Source organism: Idiotropiscis lumnitzeri, chromosome 1 (genome assembly GCF_059441095.1).
Source record: "Idiotropiscis lumnitzeri isolate Australia: NSW breed Sydney's pygmy pipehorse chromosome 1, RoL_Ilum_1.0, whole genome shotgun sequence".
Taxonomy (NCBI): domain Eukaryota; kingdom Metazoa; phylum Chordata; class Actinopteri; order Syngnathiformes; family Syngnathidae; genus Idiotropiscis; species Idiotropiscis lumnitzeri.
Window position 1 is genome coordinate 20,955,742 of NC_142391.1, and position 23,258 is coordinate 20,978,999.

Consider the following 23,258-nt stretch of genomic DNA (forward strand, 5'->3'; position numbering starts at 1 on the left):
CAGCAATAACAGCAGCAGCAGCAGCAGCAGAAGGAGAAGCAACGGCAGCCCTCCTGTGCGGATCGCATCTTCACACTCTGCCGGCATTCTCCAACTTGTTGTTCCAAAACAAAAGATGCAACGCTGCGCCAAGTCGTGGGGCATCTTCTCGGCCAAAGCGGCGGAGGTGGTGGGGGCGGCCAACCGGACTCGCGCGGCCGGCGGCGGGCGCGCGCTCGCCGACAGCCGCGTGATGTGGGGAACCGCCGGCCGCCGGAGCGCCGCACCGGTGCCGGAGCCGGGGGAGTCCGTGGCAACGCGGGGCGTCCGGACGTCGGCGGTTGGATGCTCTCGGCGTATCGAGCGGATCCTACCCCGGCACGACGACTTCGCCGAGCGGCACATCGGGCCAGGTGAGCGGGAGAAGCGGGACATGCTGGACGCGCTCGGACTGGAGGTAATTCAAAACAAAGACAAAGTACGAGCATACGCCTCCTCCGTTTCCGTTTCAAATGTTTTGTTTTGTTGTTGTCCCCCCCCAGTCCATCGAGCAGCTGATTGAGAACACGGTGCCGTCGTCCATCCGTATGAGGCAGAGCATGAAGCTGGACGACCCAGTGTGTGAGTTGAAATCTTTATCGCGCATTTTCTGCCACATGCTTCCCCTTGAACATATTTCCGACCAGAATAATGATGATGAGGATCACGTTAAGGCGAGTGCAAAGTTTCTCGCCCAGGTCCCAAGTCCAGTTCAATCTGGTTCCAGCGGTCACATTACATCACAGCCGAGGGGGCTCCTAATAAGGTGACATGGATGGATGAAATCCCCCCCCCCCAAAAAAAACACTCTCTCCTCTTGTCACGCTGCACACTGACACAAATTGCTACCTTAAAACAACAACAACAACAACATTGAAACCCAGTTCAAACCAGATAAATCACAGAGGACTTTCCAATGGAAAAAAAAGACTGCAAAGATGCTGATCATAATCATTAGACTCTAATTTTTTGGCTTATTATTCCAGTTGTAGTTTAGTTTAACACTCCTATATGTTATGTGTTGGCCAATTTAAATGTTCAAAAAAGGATCCAATTTTGTTTAGTTGTTTTTTTTATTTTTACCAATTGACGTAATTATTTTTGAGTTTAGTACAAAACTAAGTCACATTGACCCATTTTTTTTAATGAAACCATTTTTTATGACACCGTTACAGTTATTAGTGTCTCTATTCTCAATTGTATATATTACAGCAGTGTCATTTGAATTTCCCCTTTAAATAATTTTAATATATAGTGGATATATTTACACACCAAGCTTTAGTACAACAATAAATCAATGTGAATTTAAATTTCTCCCCGGTGCTAGACTTGGTATAATCAATAAACATCAAATAAAAATTGATTACAAGCTTTGCAGCATTTTCTTTCAGGAATAAAAAAAAAAAGGAAAACTATATGGAAATATATGCTGCTGAGTGCAATTTAGGTTTTCCTTTAAGGATGAAAATGAATAGTCAAATAATTTACTCCCTGTTAAATGACAAAAAAAACAAATCACATATGATCATATTTATATAGATGGAACACATTTTCATCACAATTGCAAGGCATAACGGTATTAAAATTTAAGGAAACTGAAAATATGTCTGTTGAATTAACTGAAAATGTATTTGGTTGCACACAATACAATCACCTGGATTTAAATACATTTTTTTATCTGGGTCCAGATGATTTCATTTCATGCGACCATTTGACAAAATAAAATTAAGTGAATTCAATGTGCCATTTTATTCAGTGTAGTTGTATTCTGAAAAAAAATTGGCATCAGGGCATTCCTAGATCAAATCGAACAAATATTAAAAAAACCCAAAAAAACCGAATAATTTGATCTAAGTAAACAACAATGCATCAGGCGATTAATCGATGAGAGTCACTATGTTGGTTTTTAACGTGATGAAATATTAGGAACGGCTACAACCGGAATAACAACGTCAAATGAATCCAGTTCACGTTCTTTTGACGTAGAACATGTCATCCGGATTATTTATTCTGCCGTTTTCAATCTCTGGCATGAAATTTGTGCTCCACACATCTGTTGACATTTGGACTGTGTTTCATAGCTTTTAGCTTTTTAATCATTAAAATTGCCGTTTGGAGAGTTTGCGGTGTAATTACCTTTTTGTTTGCGCAATCGTGTACTTCACAACTCACTACCATCCAAATTTGATGACAGGCTAATAAGGTCACGAGTGCTGACACAAGTAGCCTTTTTTTTTTTTTTTTTTTGTATGGACCATAAATCCAAAAGCGGGAATGATTAACTAAGTTTGTTGGAGTCACCTGGCGAGAGGCAGCGTCCTATTGGTCGCAATCGGGGAGGCTGGGTGCTGACATTTTTTGCCGCGTCAGCTTTTTTGAGGCTTTGGAGGAAAATGGCAGCAAAGGAGACAACAATGGAGCTCCCACGTGGCTTTGAATCCGGCTTTTTACCCCAGTCCTTTACAACCTTCATTTTAATATTAGTTCCATGAAATTCTATACAGTGACTCCCAACAGTCTTCACTTCATACCATTTCTCTTTGAGTATGTGTGTGTATGTAATGCGTTCTCCAATCGCATTCCAAATTCGGCCTCACAGGGCCAGAGCGCTGGCCCTTTTATGACATCAGCAGTTTGCCATCCTCTGATTGGTTGACCAGAACAAAACAGTTCTGGCTAGCAAAACGAGTCTGTATTGATCGGCACACATTATTCCGTTTAATAATCTGCATCACTGGTGAGGATTACATAGTTGAATTCGTTTTTGTCGTGTTCTTAGATGAATACTGATTGTGACCTGCTGCAGACGATGTCCGTCGGATGGTTGCCTGCTGCTTGCTTGTTTGAATTTCTTTATGACCTGATCCCCCGCTTATTGGTGGCTAATGTTTTTTTTCATAGCAATTACAATTATGAGTCAATTATTCATGGTGTTTTGCCATTCACAGTCGGACTCGATCCTTTGTCCCCCGCGGCGTCAGTGAGCCACATGTTTAACTTTTTTTTTTCTATATTGAATTTTGAGTGACAAGGAGGAACTATATATTTTCATAAATGTCTGCTTATGGCAAAACAAAATGGAATGTTTACAATTTGGACGATTGCCTCAATTCCCCATCATGAATTCCAATGGAAATTTACCCAAACTTTCCAGGAATTTACTGGAAAATTCCGGTAACCAAAAGCACGGCCCACCACCGTTGAAACGACACATTTTATATCTTTAACATATTTGACGTTGAATCAACTGCACATATTCACTTTTTTTGGGGTGTCTTCCCTTTCTCCAGTCGTAGTTCACATGGGGTGCCATTGTCCCATTCCTTGGCGTTGCTAGGCAACCAGAAGAATCTCAGCGGTTGCTTTGGCACAGCGCTCATTAAATTGGTAGGGTTGGGGGGGGGGGTGAGTTAGAAGCATGCTGTATGGATCCAGCTCTTCTCTGGATGTTTGCAAACAAAATATGTCCTCATTTCCTCTCTCGCTCTCTGTCGCCTACATTCTAATCTGCTTTTTTTTTTTTCTTTTAATCCCGTTTGTTCCGCAGTTCCGAGTGCTGCTCATTGGAATATTCCGGCATTAAGTAGAGGAGTGGTGCGGCGTGACGGCCACGTGGTGACTCGTGATAAACAGAGTGGATCAAACTAGTGAGAGGGATGATGCTTTTATAAGTTGCTACTTAAAGAGTTCATTTGAGGTCGCTGTGGTAAATAGGCTGATGTCATACCATGCCATCAAATTGTAGCTATTATTCACTGCTGACCAATCAGCAGGAAGCAGGGGTTCTTGCGCCACCACTGTTGCTTTGTGACCGACACCCCTACAGAAATAATCTGGGTCCTTTCACAATGCATCGCCCCGAACCGAGCCGTATCGCACCGCCTACTTCGTAATCTTGTTTTGTTCAAAGTCATTGCAGAAAATCCCGCTTCACACACACACACAGAGTGTTGGAAATGGAAGCAAGGAATCCCTGAGTATTCTGCTTTGACTTCAATCCAGGCCCGTCCGTCTCTTAATGCTGGGTGCTTGATCTCATGTGGCGAAGTAGTTTTGAAGGCTTCATTCTCTCATTGGCAAGATGGACTATGGATACTGTCCTTTTTAAAAGCTGAATATTTGAATTTAATCAGCACAACATCGAAACAGATTAATTTACTGTTATCGCTTCTGTATGTATGTACTGAGAGTTGTATTTCACAACAGCTGAGCTGTAACAAAGCACTTTACATATGGTATAGTATAAACTGTTGTCTGGGAATGTTCCAGGTGAGAATGAAGTGTTGGAGTCGTTGCACAAGATCGCGTCCAGGAACAAGGTGTGGCGTTCCTACATTGGTATGGGCTACTACAACTGTTCCGTGCCGCCGCCCATCCAGCGGAACCTCCTGGAGAATGCGGGCTGGTGAGTTGGAGAACTCAAGTGACTTCTGAGGATCTGCTGACTGACCACAAAGTTTTGGTCACTCAGCTTTAATGTGTCCCGGCGACACGGAGCCCAGACGACTTGTGACTTGAGCTATACCGTCACTCGTGACTGTGTGGGTCAATGCATATTCTCTGCTGGACGGGAATGAACAATCTCGGATGAGTTTTATTTTGTTCCTTGGTTTATTCCATATTGAATTACAAAAATAGAACAAGAACTAAACATTTAAAGATATTCGATAATTGCGAATGTTGGCAAAAGTAGCAAAATGCACGTTTGTGTCAGGTCGCCAGACGTTCAGAAACAGTTTTAATGGTTTTCCTTGTCACAAGGATATTTCCACATGTTCAAAATTCCCTTGCGACAAGAAAAGTACAGGCGAATGTCTGGTGACAGTTGATCAAACATTTCCGTCATTAAACGAACCCTGACGAGAATGTAACATTCGCAAAAACTCAAATATTCGCTGCTGAAAATAATTTAATCTCCCCAAAAATTGGCAAGCACTGGCCTAAGGGATTTAAAGTATAACAATTATTTAAAAAAAAAAAAAAAAAAAAAAAAAACAAGAAAGGTCTACATGCGTTGAGATTATACTTAATTCTAACTGGTGCCTTCTTGCCGTTTGATATTCCGCTTCCTCAGGGTGACTCAATATACACCCTATCAGCCCGAGGTCTCCCAAGGCCGACTGGAATCTCTCCTCAACTACCAGACCATGATCTGCGACATCACAGGCCTGACCATGGCCAATGCCTCATTACTGGATGAGGGCACGGCGGCCGCCGAGGCCATGCAGCTCTGCCACAGGTGTGAAGAAACGTTATTGCATTACCTCACGGTAGAGGAAGGAAGAGATCCAGAGTCTGCATAACGCTCCTGGGTTTCCTTGCGTTCTTCTCCCAGACAGAACAAAAGAAGAATCTTCTACATCGACCCTCGCTGTCACCCTCAGACCATTGCAGTGGTGCAGACCAGAGCCAAGTAGGAAAACACTCAAAAGACTTTCAACCGTCCTAAATGACGTATCCAACATTGGCATGCCGTTTGACTCTCATGTTTTAGCTACATTGGTGTGAAGACGGTGCTGAAGCTGCCCCACGAGATGGACTTCAGCCAGAAAGACATCAGCGGGGTTTTGTTCCAGTACCCTGACACTGACGGCAGGGTGGAGGACTTCACATCTCTTGTGGACAGGGCACACAAAGGAGGGGTAAGTCCATTCATTCCTAATGAAAATGTCAATAAAATGGTTTGGTTTGAAGTAGCATGATGGTGGACAAGTTGTTCATACGTCTGCCTTACATATTAGAGGTCCCTCTTTTGAAGTTCACAGAAATTGATTTTTGTTTTCTAGGCCCTGGCCTGCTGCGCAACAGATCTGCTGGCACTGTGTGTGCTGCGTCCCCCTGGCGAGTTCGGTGTGGACATTGCGCTGGGAAGCTCGCAGAGGTTTGGGGTTCCTCTGTGCTACGGGGGTCCTCATGCCGCCTTCTTCTCTGTCAAAGAGAATCTGGTCCGAATGATGCCTGGCAGGATGGTTGGCGTTACCAGGTAGGACATCAAGACTCACTTGTTGTGATTCCTTCCCCCCCGAAAGACGAGTATTCCAAACTTTTTGTCAGTGACGTATGTGTTCAAGTTAAAGGTTTATGTTTTAGGGATGCTGCAGGGAAGGAAGTGTTTCGGCTTGCACTGCAGACCAGGGAGCAGCACATCCGCAGGGACAAAGCCACCAGCAACATCTGCACAGCTCAGGTAGGTCCACAGACCCCAAATCCCTCACTGGAATGTCTTGTGTCGTAACTGGGCTCGTTTCCCAACAATCAGGCTCTGCTAGCCAACATGGCTGCCATGTTTGCACTCTACCACGGCCCTCAAGGACTCAAACACATTGCTGAGAGGACGCACAACGCCACTCTTATCCTCGCCGAGGGTAAGGTCCTTGCACCATTCGGGCAAAAGCTAAATGAGTAAGTGGTGGTATGGTCCAGGTCTGAAAAGAGCAGGACACCGGCTGCACAGTGAGATGTTCTTCGACACACTGAAGATCACCTGCGGTGTGGCGGCCAAGGACATCCTGGAGAGAGCTGCGCAGAGGAACATAAACCTCAGGGTCTACGCTGACGGAGTGGTGAGGACTTCCATTCTTGTGGTTCATCCATTTTCTTCCTTTGGTCTTTGACAATGTAAGGGTGCCCAAGATTTATTTACAGTCCTTAATTTGATCATGCACATCTGTTGGACAACTCTGGTAATTTTTCCATCTTCCTTGAAAATAATGAAATGTCCTCCATTGGTCCGAGGAGATGGCGACAATGTCAAATCTGGACCTTTTTAGTGGGTCGCTCACTTCTTCAAATCTCATTTTTGTTTGTTTGCTCATTACAGTTGGGCGTATCGTTGGACGAGACGGTGACCGAAAGGGACCTGGACGACTTGCTTTGGGTCTTTGGCTGTGAATCCTCCGCTGTATGTTGACACCAACGCTTATTTTCTTACTCATCGTGTTTTGTTGCCTTGTGCTCATTCAAGGACTGCATGCTTCATTTTCTTTTTAGGAACTTATTGCTGAGAAGATGGGGGAGCGGATGAAGGGCATCATGGGAAGTCCTTTCAAGAGGACCAGCAAGTACCTGGCGCACCAGGTCTTCAACAGGTGGATAGTTACTTTTGACATGAACTCTATAGGAGACGTCATCGAACATGTTTTCTTGTTCCTCTTGAGTGTTCTGCGGCTAACCATGTTACACATGTCACACAAGAGTTATTGTTTTGAAACTAACAGGGTTGGCCGACAATGCGTTTACTTTTATTGGTCTTGTCCTCTAACATTTATCATTTTCTTTAGGCATGTAATGAAGTAGCATTACATGCTAACCTGAAAGCATATATGCGTGATCTCACATTGATGAGTGGACGTTTACAGTTAGCCACTCAAGTGAACTTTTATCAGCTTTTTCAGCCGTTTAAGGTGTTTGTTCATAACTTTTATCTTTACTGGGGCCATAAATAATCCAGTCTTGGCTTCTAATATCTTTGAGGAACTCAGGATGTAACATGATATCACGCTCAGTCAGCCTTTTCTAATTATGCTAGCATTAGCATGTTGCTAACCATCCTGCTTTGGCTCATCCTAGTTACCACTCGGAGACAAACATCGTGCGATACATGAAGCGTTTGGAGAACAAAGACATCTCGCTGGTGCACAGCATGATCCCACTGGTGAGAACTTACCACAACACCATTTTTAAAACTAATAAATATAAGATTTTTCAATAACATGAATATATTGGGGACTGTTTAGGGCTCTTGTACCATGAAGCTGAACAGTTCCTCGGAGCTCATGGTGAGTCACTTTTCAAGTATATTTTTAAAAGGTAATACTTGTTTCTTTTAGCCAGTGAAAATGTTACTTGTTTGCTTTAGCCAATCACGTGGCGGGAGTTTGCCAACATTCACCCGTTTGTGCCTCTGGAGCAAGCCGAGGGCTATCAGAAGCTCTTCAGGCAGCTGGAGAAGGACCTCTGTGAGGTGACGGGCTATGACAAGATCTCCTTCCAGCCAAACAGGTACGGCCAGGTCGGGATGTGGTCCACATCAAATTAAATTGGACTTCATTTTACAATCCCACTGTCTTACATCATATGTAAAGTTGTCCATCCGTTTTTGTGCAGGATGTAAATTGTAGTCCAATATTAGATTACGATTGTTTAAAAAAAAAAAAAAAAAAAGATGGCAAGCAACAGTACTCAAATATTATGTAAGGTAGTTAGGAGGGAGAAAATGTTCTCGAGGTGTCAACGACCTGAGCTCTGGTAAGCTCAAGCAAAAGTGATGTCATTTGAATGGCAATCGTGTATTTAGCGCCATTCGTTAGTTTGTGCGTGAGCATGTTTGTTTTGTGTTCCAGTGGCGCTCAGGGAGAATATGCCGGGCTGGCAGCTATTAAGGCTTACCTCAACTCAAAGGGGGAGATGTCAAGAAGCGTAAGTGATGCGCAAACAAAACTAAATATCAATGAGGATTTGTACGGAAAATGTGCTGGTACAGCAATAGAGAGGTTACTTTTATTGTCTATTTAAATTAAGACATTATTCTCACATCATCGATAATTGTTTTTTTGTAACTTTTTTGGGGTTCTAATTACTGCTTACTTTTTCGATTAAAAACAATAATGGGACGATATTGTACCAAAAAATATTCTTGCTTCGCAGAACAATTATGAATAGACATCATTTGTGAACTGAAACTGAAAGTTCAGCGAATACGGAACATTCTGGCTGTCACGTTCTATAACTTGCTTGCCTAAAGTACTGTGTGCGTGTGTGAGCTTGTTTGCTCAACTCGATAAGGGTTTTCTGAGTGTGTGTGTGTGTGTGTGTGTGTGTGTGTGTGTGTGTGTGTGTGTGTGTGTGTGTGTGTGTGTGTGTGTGTGTGTTTACTTCATTAAAAGCTTTCATGTAGTTCATGGTGGAAGAGAATTGCTCTCCACGGTGATGTTATTTCGACCGACGTCAGTCTTGTCAACACCAAATCATTTACAGACGAGGCACGTGGAATTGCGTCTTGGTATTAATTTACCCGCTGAGACGGGACACTCCTCCTCCTCCATATTTGAAACGTTAGCTCGGGTGTGATCACAGACTGGATCGTGCCCGCTGAGTCGCAGAATGAAGGTTCATCGCTTCCTCCTCCTCTGCCGTCAATGCGCCCTGATTTGACAAATTTTGTTTTTTCACCACTTCCTCTGTGTGGCCATCGACCGACTGATGTCGTTCCTTTTCGAGGGAGTATAAATACTCGATAATGTAAATTTGCACATCGTCAAAGCAACATTGACGATATATATCGCCCAGCCCTACTTTGCGATGACATTGCGTTATCCCCTTAGAGCACAACATTAAGGCTTGCAACACATTCCCACTTATACTCTTGACCTTTTCAACTACAACTTTTTTTGGTTGTGCCATATTCCAAATTTATTCTTAATCTTTTTTTTCACTCACTACTCAATCTTTCTCACCATTATAACATTTTTCTCATAACCTTCCAATTTGCTCGTAAATTTACAACTTTATTTTTTTAATAACTTAATTTACAACGTTATTACCATAATTGCTACTGCAATCTTTTTCACTTCACCTTAAAAAATTTTATTCTGGCACATTGTACACAAGAAACAGTACAGTGTTATTCTTTGGGTCACTTTTTTGTCCTTTGTGAGTGAGTAAGGTGGGAGTGTAATCTTTATCAGTGACAATTCTTGCCCACACAATGTGCTATAATGGGTCACTGCGACATCACAGTTCAGCATGTTCGCCGCCGATTGGTCACCGCTTAAGAACTAGTCGCAGATAAGACGTCCCCGGAGATTAAAGAACGGCTGACTGGACTTTTAGCACCTGTACTTTTTTTTTAATAATGGTCTATGCATGCACGTCGGAGATAAGGGGGGTGGAGGGCGGTCTTGAAAGAGTCAAAGTCCAAATGGACAATATTCCATATTTGGCATTTTCATTTTGCAGAGGCCGCCTGTGTGTTATTTGTGAACGTTGCCCAACCCGAAGGTCTAAGTGCCCCGGCTGAATTGCGCAATGTCATGAACGTCACCCTAATAAGGCAGCAGATCAATTAGTGACCAGCAGGACGCTGAAACATTCAGGTCACACACCCACACACAAAAAAAAACACTTCACCCATTGCTGCAGGAGGTTTGTCACGTTGCAATTGTAAATGACAAAAAAAAAAAAATAAATAAAAAAAAAAAAAAAAAATCTATCTATATATATATATTTTTTTTTTTTTAATATATACCGGTAATAATATATTTTACACTATGTATTTATTGTATTGTCTGGCTCTTAAAATAATGGAGTAAGTCACACTGTGGCAAGTGAAGTGTAACAGATAAGGGATGCAATCTAGAATGATCGGGTGAAAAAAAAAATTTGAATTTTTATTTCTTTAATGGAAAAAAATATATATTTTTCACATTTCTTTTCACATAAGCATATCTAGAAAGATAAGCCCCCAAAAACCGGAAAATTCAAACTTTTATTTTGCCATATATCATATTTTTTTACAAATGTTTAAAAAAAACAATCTGGAATGACTTGACAAAAGACTGAAAATTTGAATTACGTTGTCAAATTTATTTAGAGATTTTTTTGGGGGATAAATGCAATACAAGTTAACTTTTTATTCATGTATAGTATTTATATATTGATTTAATATATTTTGTCACATTTATCAAATTTACATTGCAACAATATGAATGTAGAAATTTCAATACAACTTTATTTGTATAGCACACTTCACCCATGAATACAAATGTTTTTTTTTAATTGAATTAATCGTTTGTGTTAACTCATAAATCAGATTATTTTTTAACTATAATAACAAAAATATCTACAATGGCAGGAAATGTGATTAAAAAGATAACATTCATGAGGAACATTTAAAAAAACTGATTGACACAATATGTCTGTTTTTTTTGTTGTTTTTTTTTTAGTTCCAAACGAAGCTAGACGACCCCTGCGGTTTCTTGAATGGCTGTCTTGATCTGATTATTGACGAGATGCCTTTGTGTGTACATTGTAGGTGTGTTTGATCCCCAAGTCTGCACACGGCACAAACCCGGCCAGCGCTCAGATGGCGGGCATGAAGGTGCAAGTGGTGGAGGTGGACAAAGACGGCAACATCGACCTGGCCCACCTTAAAACCCTGGTATCACGTTTTTTTTTATTAATTACTTTTTTCTTTTGATGTGGGATTATTTTTCTTTTTTCAGGTGATTAATTGTGTAAATGATTTAAACAAAATGATTTTTGTACTTAAGTTAGTTTATTTTCTTTCAATATTTTCTCTTAACAATTTTTAATGTCAAGTGAAAACCCGCCTATTCCCAAGTGACTCCCAAACTAAGAAGTAGCGCTTTGGCACCCCCTTGTGGCATCTTGGTGCAAACGAACTATGTGGGCTTTCTAGTAGAACTATACTGTCGTGCTTTGGCGCAATCTCGTGGCATTTAGAGGCCTTTTAGCATTTGGGGGCATTTCTCATCCCTATTCTTATCTTGAGGAAGCACAGTTCGGAAAATGGATGGATGATATTTTTCCCCCCTATCGTCATTAATTTTCTTAATTTCAAAAAGAATCAGTGAAAAAAATATTTAAATTTTGTTGTTCTTTTACTTCCGTTTTATTTTTTTAATATAATCCTTTAACATTGAACTCTTTTTTTTTTTTCCCTTCACCAAATATTTTACGTATAAGCTTTATTTAAAAAAAAAAAAAAAAAGGCTAAAACTCCTCAAACGTTGTGATGCGTTTTTCCAGGTGGACAAACACAAGGACAACCTGGCGGCCATGATGATAACGTACCCGTCCACGTTCGGCGTGTTTGAGGAGCAAATCCAGGACGTGTGCGAGCTCATCCACCGTGCCGGCGGACAGGTGTACTTGGACGGCGCCAACATGAATGCCCAGGTACGCGTGTGCGTGTGTTATCTGCTTATAACCGGATTATTTTTTAGCCATTTGCTCGCGAAAATGCTGACAACCAATTGCGCAACTCACAAACCCAACACACCTTAGCATGACAGTACCTTGACTTGAGCCGTCACACACCCTGATATATTTTTCTAGAGTAGTGAGCAAACTGCTACTTGGGCAGCTAGTGAACAATTCGTCATGAAAGAGGTCATGTGCTTGCTTCAAGCTTTCATCTTAAAGCTAGCAATCAATGGAAACTCCATAGACTTGCTAACAAAACTAGCATCATTGTTGTGGTAGTTATAACACCAAACAACAGGTATTTGGCAACTATTTTAGGTCCTGAACAATTCATCGATTTAAGTGGACGATATTTAAAATGGGACGTTTTCTTTCGTGGACATTATGTCAGACAAAGATCCGACCCCATGTTGCATGAGTGAAAGTAGCACTAGTGTGTTACAGGTGGGCCTGTGTCGCCCTGGAGATTACGGCTCGGACGTGTCTCATCTCAACCTGCACAAGACCTTCTGCATCCCGCACGGAGGCGGAGGACCGGGCATGGGTCCAATCGGCGTGTAAGTCCCACTGTACTAGTTCCAATAGTACGCATAGTCATCTATGTAAAGCCGCCTGAGCATTTATTTGATTCCTTGCTATCCAGGTAAAGATCGATGCACATGTCTGTTTTTTTTTATCATTAAAGAGACAATTCAGCAGATTAATAAAACAATTTTGTTTCCAGTAATGATTTTATTTGTATTTGCACTTGAAGCCTCCTGGGCCCTACTAGTTAGACCAAAATGGCTTGATGAGTAAGAGACTGCCGGTCTACTAGTGCACTGAATTGTTTTACCAGTAAGGCTAAAGAGCATACTAGTTCATTGAGCTTTAGATATCAAGGCTATGGAATAAATACTCAAAGGGCTTTCTGGAGTTCCTACCTCAGCTTCAGCAGGCTGTTATTTGGCCCCGAGCAGGAAAGCGCATTTGGCCCCGTTCCTGCCAAGCCACCCGGTGGTCTCCATGAGCTCGGTCAACAGCAGCAGCTCCCTGGGCACCATCAGTGCCGCGCCGTGGGGATCCAGCGCCATCCTGCCCATCTCCTGGGCCTACATCAAGGTCGGCAATAAAAAAAAAAAATAAATACAAAACTCAATAGTATTTACACATTTGTTTAACAATTTTATTTTTGTGTTTTTTTTTTTTTCAATGAAAGATGATGGGCGCCAAGGGTCTGGTTCATGCAACAGAAATGGCCATCCTCAACGCCAACTACATGGCCAAAAGGCTGGAGGGCCACTACAAGATCCTCTACAGAGGAGCCAAAGGTACGTTCAGGTTTGCATGGAATCCGCCTAGCAACAGATGACGCTACACACTGGGACAACATTAAGGTCGTATGCCACTGAGGGCCGAATGCTGATTTCTCGTCAGGGTTTGCTCAAGGTGACAAACGGTCGGTCGCAGACGTTCACGAACGGTTTTTGTTGTCACAACAAAATTTTGAACATGTAACAGAATATGGCATTGCTTGTAGTTGTCACAAGATGGCACCAAAGCAATATTTTTTATTTGACACGACAATGCGTTTTTTTTTTTTTTTTTTCAAATCCCACCAAAAACCAAATGCAATAATCTGAATATTCTGAACCATATAAAAATGTGGGTTTAACTGTACAACAATCTTGTTACAAAATAATTAAATAAATACAACATTTAGAATGCTAATTACTGGTGAAAGCGTTGATTTTGTTTTAATAATCTTTTCAATTTTTTCTAAACAATTTTAAGTGATATGATGGCTTTAAAATATTTTTCAGTTTTGCACAATTAGTGTATTATTTGCATTTGTCAATTTTACTTTTTTGACATTTGTAACAGTACTAGTACCCTTTTTTGTATTAAATGGATAATCAAATGTAAAGTTTTATTTTACAATTATTAATCAAGTGTATTTAATGAATTGTTTTTTCCACATAAAGTGCCAAACGGAGAAAATAAAGATCTGTGCGTGCGCGTGTGTGTGTGTGTGTGTGTGTGAGCAGGCTTTGTAGCCCATGAGTTCATTTTGGACGTGAGGCCCTTCAAGAAATCAGCCAACGTGGAGGCTGTGGACGTGGCCAAGAGGCTCCAAGATTACGGTCAGTTCATGGCTCACAATTTAGCTGAGTCACACAAAACGGCTGTGGATAACAAAGACAACTTTTAACTGTTCTTCTTGGTTTATTAGAGCTGCACTAATTGCAAAAAATCATTTAAACTATGGAATGAGTTGGGGGAGAAAACAATTCCACTGTTGACCACTAGATGGCAGCACAATTGGTTAGCTTGAGATGATGTCAATTAAAATGCAAAGAAATGAGTATTTCAGCACGGCCTATTTTTTTTTCTTAAAAATGATTGAACACCATTCCTCTGTAATCCCGTTTTTTTACGCCTACAGAAAGCGATGGCTGTAGATTCATTTTAATATGTACTTCTTTTGGCATTATTAATGGCTCAGCTCGTAGCAGAGGCGTTAGAATAGATGACTGAGTATTGTCACTGAATAGCTAAACGTTGTTGTACCGACTGTTTAATTAGCAATTGCATCAATGAATTAAAAAAAAAATGGTGCGATTCATTTGGCGCTTTTGCCACTAGTTGTCTACAATTCTATCATCTATCCATTTTTGAAGGGTTTCACGCGCCCACCATGTCGTGGCCCGTGGCGGGTACGCTGATGATCGAGCCAACCGAGTCGGAGGACAAAGCGGAGATGGACCGCTTCTGCGACGCACTGCTGGGCATCCGGCAGGAGATCGCCGACATCGAGGAGGGCAGGATGGACTCTCGTGTCAACCCGCTCAAGGTTATTGTTGTCGCCGGAGTTGAAAAGAAATAAATTCCACCCACTATGGCAAACTGTCTGGTCCCTGAGCTTTGTACGTTTGTCTTTCAGATGTCGCCTCACTCGCTGGCTTGCGTCTCGGCCTCCACCTGGGACAGACCTTACTCCAGAGAGTTTGCAGCCTTCCCCTTGGTAAGTGGGAAAGACGGAGCTCAAAGTTTTTTTTTTATGGCCGATGCATCGTGCTTTCAGAATGAATTGTAATCATTTTTATGTGGGCAGGTATGAGAACTGCCGTGTTTTATGAGTGTGGATGATTTTTTTTTTCAATTTAACAATGAAAAAAATTGGAACATGTAAAAAAATATCCTTAAATCCAAAGCTTTTTGTCCGTTTTGTATTAAAAATAGAAGACACTTGTTAACATTTAGATGATTTATGTGTAGAGTCATGGTGCCAATTTGTCAACAATTCATAATGATGCGTAACTTGTAAAAGCTAATTTATTTAAAAACGATAATTTAAAATAAAAAAAGTTTTTCATAGATAAATTTAATGATATAAAAAGTTATTACAATTGGGAAAAAAACTAATTATAAAGTACACACATTTTTAATTTTTGTTACAGTTGTAACGCAGAGTACATTGTTCAGATGTCTTAACCCCGACGGCTGTTTCAGCCGTTCTTTTTTTGGGCCAGCGTATGTAATCGGCCGATATTACCTCTTTTTTTTCCAAATACATTTAGATTTTACAAGACAAGGAAAGGCAAAATAATCAGCAAAGAAAACAGAAAACTTGTAGTGATTTTTCTCTCTGCTGTAAATATTATCAAATGCTCTCAATGTTCTGCCTATAATTCCTATCTATATTGTTAGAAGCATTGCGGGACAACAGAAAGTTATTTTATCAATTACATTTTTTGTTCATTAATATGCCGATGAATAATTTATCGGAATGTCATTCTGACAAATATTTAAGTGTCTTTTGTCTAAACAAATGATTTAAAAAACAAAATTTTCTTTTCCCCCCCGCACAGCCTTTTATTCGGCCCGAGACCAAATTCTGGCCGAGCATCTCGCGGATTGACGACATTTACGGCGACCAGCACCTGGTCTGCACCTGCCCCCCCATGGAGGTTTACGAGTCCCCCTATGAGGAGAAGAGGGCCTCCTCGTAGGGCTTTCCTTTCGGCTCAGTCCCGATGTCTACGCCTAAGTGATTGATGCACCCCGCTGTGCAATTCTTGAAAAGATCTCAGAGGAACTGTTTAGGAAGAAGTCCACAAATTATAATGATTCACATTTATTGCAACAGTCTTTTTTCTAGAAATTTGGTTGAGACTGAGCCTACATTGTTTTTTTTTAATTCATATAAGTAACACATCTGCGTTGTTTCCAACACTTTCAATGGACCAAAGGTGCAACTTTTGCTTTTTTTAAAAAAAAGAAAAAAGAAAAAAAAAGTTAATTGCACCGTAACAAAACTTTCCAATATTTTTTCAAACTTAAGAAAAAAAATATTCCTCGTGCCTCTATTGTTGCTGCCTTGAGATTCCCTTTTTGTCCCCCCCACCTCTGTATAACATGTTCTTGTAGTCTTGATGTTGTATTTTAACGTTTCAATGTTGATTTTCCCCCCCCCGTTATGTTTTCTGTAGTTGTCTTTTTTTTTTTTTTTTTTTTTGGTTTCATAACCTCAGAATGACAAAGTAGTCTCCTTTCCTTTGCGATATTTTATCCTAATTTAACTGAACAACTTGGTTTACTTTCTAACCAATCCAGGTTTGTTTTTTTTTGCTAAGAAAACCAAATAATTAAACGAGACCCATGTTTACGATGTTTCTGTTGACTCATTTTTTTCATGTTTTTTTAAAAACATTTTGTGTTAATTTTAATTTAGTTTTATAGTTTCTTTACATTCAAACTTAACATGAAACAAAGAATTACATGTTTATTTAAAGCAAACATTAAACCTTCGCTATCTTAACGGTAGGATACAAAGGTACACGGGCTAACAATCGGCATGAATGTCGCAGTGATGTTACCCTTTAAGAGACTGATATCAGCACACAAACGGTGCAGCAATACATGTAGGCAGATGATCTATCACTCACAGGCTTGTATTTTTTATCCTCTGTGATGACCGACTAATATGAATGCTGTACTGAGAAACCGAGAGAAGAGGTTGTGAGAAGTCCTGGCAAAACACCAGTCTGCTTAGTTGCTTCGGGTTTGCTGGTCCACTTGCACTGACTGAGGGAGAAGCCTTTTCCACACGCTAATTCAAATGTTCACCCTTTTATTGGTTCTAAAATTGAGTCAAAGTACATGGAAACCCCATTACTGTGTACTCACAGTTGTGTTGCGTTTAAGAGGAGGCCAGGTTGAAGTGGTTGATCGTCATTTCATGCAGGCCTATATACAAATTGGAATGTTATTCAATGATGATTCCATGTAGGATGCGGCATGTTCAGTCTCACAAACCATCCATTCATATTCATCTAGTATAGGCAACTCAGCCAATAGCAGGTTGATTTTCAACCAGACAATAACATTATGAATGCGAAGCTTGACAACTAGAGGAAACACCTGGTCATTGTGCTCATTCTGTACTTTGAGAAACATAGGCTAGCTAACACGAAGCTAAGCACTTTGCACCATTAGCAAGCCAAGCTAACGTCTGCCAAATGAGCATTTTCACCTAAAGCGTCTCCAAAAAAAGTAAACATGAGTTAAGTTACCATAACTTACCATTATATGAGTTATTGTTTTATCGTGTTGACATCTCGTGTTAGCTGCGGCAACAATTTATTGTCTGGCTAAACCCGAAAGACCACTAACTAAATCTGTCATTTTCTTGTGTGGGTACAACTTCGACGGATTTTTTTTTTCTTGTTCCTCAGCTTTTCAGCACCACCTTTTCTTTTCTGGGCTTGTTTCTTGTTCAGTGTGTGAGTGTTCCACGCTAGCTTGCCATCTCCAAGTCTTCACAGTTAATAAAGTAAAAAGCGATTGACGAAGTCCGAGCCGCATGAGAGCGCGAACATGGATGATCACACAATAAAAGAAGGCTTGGATTTATTTATTAATATACATTAATTGTAATTAACTCATGCCTCACTAACACGCACAACAATGCGAGTTTGCGTCTTTGAATCATGTCCATGGAGTGGCGCTGCTTCTTGTCTGAAGGTCACCTTTTAACGTGAAGAATCCTAAATCTAAAACATATTGACTGATTTAATTCTCACACTCGTGGGACCAAGTATAGTCGACACCTATTAAACCCAAAGACTTCAATTTGAAGCAACACGGGGGCTTTAATCTCCAGCTCCAGTAAATTAGAATTTTGAAAAAAAAACACACAAGCTAAACAAAACAATCTTGACAATATGTACACAAATATATACTATTGGTGTATATACACTTACATAGAAAATAGTCTTTTTCCAGGGAGAGAAACATCATGACGGCTAGCCCTGCTAGCGGTTTGGGTGGCTAACACGCACGCACATAGAAGTAAGCATCTCCATGTTGCAATGTGAGTCCCCCTCCCCCCAAGAAACTTACAGATAATCAATAATACATTTGAAAAACTTTCAACAAAAAGCAAAACATTCAGCCAGATGTAGAAGGACGTTTTTTTGTTTTACACTATGTCATATTGAAAAACAGGGCTTCGGCACTTTGGGCTTGGCGGTCAGTCGGCGTCCCGGAGCAGGTCGATGCGCAGGGTGAGCTCGTTAAAAGACGGACGCAGGCCCGAATCGTTGTCCCAGCACTCCTCCATGATCTCATAAATCTGCAAACGATTGACAATGACATGACGTCAATTCACTCATTAATGCTCACACCTGTAAAATTTTTATTCATTTTTGCTGCTTTTACTGCAAAGCGTTTAACAAACATTCATTCTATCCATTTTGATATTTGAACCCTTAGAATTCATTTGTTTCCACAAGGCTCAGTTTGCAAACTTTCTCAAATATGACAATTTCTTTTTTCTTGTCAGGCTCTCGTCTCTCTTCAGCTTCAAATCAAAACTGCCTCATTCATTTGCCCAATAGGAGTGAAATAACCCATTCACGACATTTGTTTTTACTTAATGGCATGTTTCTTTATTTGATTGAATTTTTAATTACCAGGCATTTTTAATGAAACCTGTTTTCTATTTAAATGTATTAAATAAAAAAAAATATGTATATATATATATATATATAAATTATTCAATGACTTGTCTTTAAATAACTTTTTTACTTAATATAATTCTTTTTAATCAAATTTATATTTAATTTCATGTCATTTTAAATTAATGAATATCTAATGTAATGTGAAAACTAACAGTTCTTAAATTTCTTATTTAATTACATTCCACATTTTAATTACATCTCTCTCTCTCTCTTTAATAGAATTGTATGTAATCACATTGAATATATTTGTATTTCGCATGATGGGATTTATATTATTCTTTTATTTTTTAATGCAATTTCAAAGCTATATTTATCTCAATATAGTCATTATATAAATAATAATAATGGTATTTTAATTAATCGATGCCCTATGTGCTTAATAGAGTCTTTAGACATGCAACCATTTCCAAAAAGTCCTGAACCATAACAGAGCCCTAAAATTCCCAAACAAGCTTCTTGTAAAAATTAAAAAACAATATGATTCACACTTCGAGGGATAGTTGAAATATTTCAAATTTTTAGTCATTCCTATTTTAATTATACACTCCAAAACAAGGGAATTGATGTCAACGCAAATTCTTCGAACTTACCTCGGCAGGACAGTGGACAGGCTGCGGTAGCCTGCTGCCCGACCTGAGCAGCTCCATCAGGTGGTAGACGATCAGCTGGCCCTGCTTGTCGTTGCCCATCATGGACATAAAAATCTTGACAAGGCACAAAACCAAAACAAGATTCAAAATGGAGGACAACAGACTGCTATGCTAATTGCCGATTTGACAATGGTCTTATTAGTGATTTGGATGTTCGTACCCTGTTAAACATGTTGTAAATGTTGACGTTAAATAAATGTCTAGAGCAGGGGTGCGTACACGTTTTCAGCATGCGAGCTACTTATAAAATGACCAAGGACAAAATGATCTACCTACTATAAAAATGCAATTTTATTTAAAAATATATTGAGTATTTTTTGTACAACGGCGTATGTTGATGTACCTTGCAGAACCGCATGAGCCAATCTCGGTGGCGGCTTTCGCTTTTGAAGTAAGTTGTGTGAAAAATGACTGCTGTCCTGACAACTGGCTTTTTAATTCCTTCACCTTTCTCTTCCTCCGCTCGCTTTTCGGCGGAAAGTCGGCATCATATTTTCCATGAACGGTCCGTAAATCCCGCTCCACATTTCCCTTGCGATGGTAGACTTGCAGATGAGGCAAACGCACTTTGAAAATGTCATCGTGAAAAACAACTCCTCCTCCCATTTCGTATTAAAGTGATACGTTTTTGTCTTTTTACTTGGTCCAGCACCCCCACTCATGTTTATACCCCCCTTGAGTTCAAGAGAATAAAACGAGGGCTTAAATTTGGAGGTAACCAACTCGCTAGCTTGTTAGTTGTGCTACACTTAGCACCGTTGTTTGCGCATCAGGTGTCATCTGACTGGGTGCCCTGTTTCAATCACATGACGGATAATGATAGGCTGACGTCTATTTTTTAATGTCATGCGATCTACCCATACTACCTTTGCGATCGACTGGCAGATCGCGATCGACGTAATGAGCACCCCTGGTCTAGAGTATGACAATGTTTTGAATTCCTTTCTAGGTTTTGACTTATTTTTCTATTCGCTGTTACAGCGTGTGGTGGCTTACGGCCGGTGGGCTGCAATTCTTGTCGCTGTGGGTGAAGAGCTCATAGAGCACCACACCGAAGCTCCACACGTCCGATGCCACGGAGAACCTGCTCTCCGTCAGCGACTCGGGGGCGTACCTGAGGAGGAGACGCGTCAGGACGTGTTTGCGATGTATCAATGAGGACATTCGGGGACGGCGCTACCAAAAGATGGGGCTCTCTCCTGGATCTTTGACCATATAGTACTCCTTGTCCTGAGGGAGAACTTTGGTCAGCCCAAAGTCGCCAATCTTCACACGCTGCTCGCTTTCCACCAGGATGTTTCGCGTCGCCAGGTCGCGGTGAATGTAGCGCTTGCTGGACAGGTACTCCATTCCCTGCACGCACGCGGCACAAGAAAGAAGCTCACAACCAAAGCTAATTTGGTGGAAAAGTGAGAGCAAAGTGTACGGACCTTGCAGATCTGGGAAGTGTAGTGCATGAGCTTCTTGTGGTCAATCCTCTCCTTGTTCTTAATGAGGTAGTCTCGCAGACTTCCGAAGGGAAGGTATTCCATAACGAGGCGCAAATTGCGTCGGCCTGGCCAGGAGGAAAACTCAGTGAGATTTGGATTTTTTTTTTGCTTGCGATAGTGGGGGTCTCCAGAGCATCTGGCTCGTACATGTAAGGTCCAACCAACATGAATCTAACAAGCTCGTCTTCCTCCAGCTCTTCAAATACTTGGATCCCCTCAGATATGTTTGAGATTTTGCTCTGTGAATCAATTTCTGACTGGCTTAATACACTTTCAATGGTGAGAGCGCTGCTGTAGTTGCCTTGGAATGATGTCACACTTCAGAAAATTATTATTTTGTCAAATATACCAAATTATTTGTTTCCCCAAGCTTTATTATTTTTATGATGTTTAATTACTTTACTTGTGACACAAAATATATAATTTGCTATTTTCGGAACTTACTTTACACTAGGTCTGTTACATTTCTATTGTGAGTTTTGTTTGCAAATTCTTTTATTTTTGGTTTTTTTAGAAATAGAAATCCCTTTATTGTCATTTTGACAATTTTTGTACATATATTTTAGTTTAATTTAGTTTCAGTTCTAAGTTTTAGTCTTGTTTTTTTATTGTCATTTACGGCCATATTTTTTGCTCTTTAATATTTGGAGTGATTTCGGGTCATGTTTTTTCTGTTGTGATTTCTTTTGCTTGTATTAGTGAGTCTAGTTTTTGGTTGTGGTGTTTGGCTATGCGTGATACTTGGTCAAGGTGGTCTATAGTTGTGGTTTTCAGTCAGATATTTGGTCTTAAATTTTAGTCATTAGTTTTTGTTATTGGTTAAGGTTGTGTATTTGGGTTCTAAGATTTCTCAGATTTTTGGTAATGGATTTTGAACGTGGTGTTGGTCTAGATTTTTGTTCAATTGTGGTCATGGTTCACGGATGCGTTTTCTTGTTTGATTTTTGGTTGCAATTATCTGAAATTTTAAATAAAATTTTGTCTGTTTTATGGTTTTGGATTTTTGGTCCTGGACTTTTGGCTGTCCTGTGCTGTTCAGATTGCTGCGTCGAAAGCGTACCCGCACTGTAGCAGACGCCTTTGTACTTGACGATGTTGTCGTGCTGCAGAGACTTAAGGATGTCGATCTCGCGCTCGAAGTCGCGGATGTGCGCCGCTGTGCTGTGTTGCAGCTTCTTTACGGCCACCACCGCGCCCGTGTTGTCCTGCAGCGGGTCGTAGCGGCACATCTCCACGCTACCGAAGTTTCCCTGAAATAGATCAACAAACCATGGACGGTCAAGATAAAGAAAAGCAGACAGATCTTTTTTTTTTTTTTTTGATGGTACTTACACTCACATTTTTTGGGTCGTGGTCACGAGTCATGTTTTTTTTGTACTGGGTTATGATAGGCATGTAATTATAGGCAAAATCCTTGTCAGAAAGTAAAAAAAAAAAAAACGTACATGCTTTTTCGTCAGATTTTTGGTCACATTTTTGCTGAGATTTTTTTTGCCTGTCTCCTGTTAAGTTATTGGTCACAGTTTGGTCAGATTTGTGATTCATGAGGTTGGTTGTGTTTTTGGTCAGACTTCTGATTAGGTTTTTTTTCCTATTGTCATAATTTTGGTTGTATTTTTGGTGGCAAATCTGATGTCACTGTCACGCCTCTGTTATTTGTTTTAGTCATGAAGTTTGGTCATGTTATGGTAATTTTAATTTTTTTTGTCAGGAGATTAACGTCATGTTTTTTTTGCTCATAACATAACATAAAAATGGCCATGGCGTTTGGTCATGATTTTAGTCAAGATTTTTGGTCGTGTTTTTGTATATATATATATATATTTTTTTTTTAATCATGATTTTGGTCACAATGTAAAAATGGTCATGATTTTAGGTGTATGTATTTTGATCCATTTTATTTTTGTCATGACTTTTGCTACCTTTCCTAGGTGCTGTAAAAATATAAGGTGTCTCTCTTCAAACTGCGCCGGCTCCTGACTCTCGAAGCCTCCTGTCGTCCAGCCGGAAGCCGCCGTCCGGTTGGGAAGGATGTCGCTGTCCACGATCAGCTCGTAATCTGTTGGGCACAAGAGCCAAAGGAGGATGTTTTGGCAAAATGTGACCTACATTCATACCTGACAGAAACAAGAACAGCTTGAGTGCATTAA

At 40.4% G+C, this 23,258-nt stretch overlaps 2 protein-coding genes and 1 long non-coding RNA gene across 4 annotated transcripts in view; 1 reads left to right on the forward strand and 2 right to left on the reverse strand.

The window, feature by feature from the left end:
- Positions 1-16,612, forward strand: gldc (glycine dehydrogenase (decarboxylating)). The gene is made up of 25 exons (XM_088287899.1): positions 1-436; positions 522-600; positions 4,288-4,423; positions 5,093-5,257; positions 5,354-5,431; positions 5,513-5,660; positions 5,805-6,001; positions 6,109-6,205; positions 6,278-6,383; positions 6,442-6,581; positions 6,839-6,919; positions 7,009-7,106; positions 7,588-7,672; positions 7,755-7,796; positions 7,877-8,019; positions 8,361-8,436; positions 11,051-11,176; positions 11,788-11,937; positions 12,409-12,521; positions 12,924-13,065; positions 13,163-13,274; positions 13,992-14,087; positions 14,625-14,797; positions 14,888-14,968; positions 15,816-16,612. The coding sequence occupies exons 1-25, from the start codon at positions 116-118 to the stop codon at positions 15,954-15,956; spliced, it is 3,126 nt and encodes a 1,041-aa protein (XP_088144025.1). The 5' UTR covers positions 1-115; the 3' UTR covers positions 15,957-16,612.
- LOC148343651 (uncharacterized) lies at positions 12,799-18,292 on the reverse strand. 2 transcript variants are annotated; one of them, XR_015842012.1, is made up of 3 exons: positions 18,210-18,292; positions 17,134-17,193; positions 12,799-13,055 (listed from the first exon to the last, which is right to left on the reverse strand). It is a non-coding gene; the product is annotated as an uncharacterized LOC148343651 (long non-coding RNA). The 2 variants fall into 2 exon arrangements; XR_015842013.1 differs by lacking the exon at positions 18,210-18,292 and adding an exon at positions 17,530-17,753.
- jak2b (Janus kinase 2b) overlaps positions 18,287-23,258 on the reverse strand; it is a 19,196-nt gene continuing 14,224 nt past the window's right edge. Inside the window, exons 18-24 of the mRNA XM_088287893.1 lie at positions 23,031-23,167; positions 22,169-22,358; positions 21,049-21,173; positions 20,799-20,971; positions 20,615-20,732; positions 19,559-19,672; positions 18,287-18,580 (exon numbers count right to left, since the gene is read on the reverse strand). Coding sequence (XP_088144019.1) covers positions 18,479-18,580; positions 19,559-19,672; positions 20,615-20,732; positions 20,799-20,971; positions 21,049-21,173; positions 22,169-22,358; positions 23,031-23,167 — 959 coding nt within the window. The 3' untranslated portion in view covers positions 18,287-18,478. The remainder of the gene's footprint in view (positions 18,581-19,558; positions 19,673-20,614; positions 20,733-20,798; positions 20,972-21,048; positions 21,174-22,168; positions 22,359-23,030; positions 23,168-23,258) is intronic.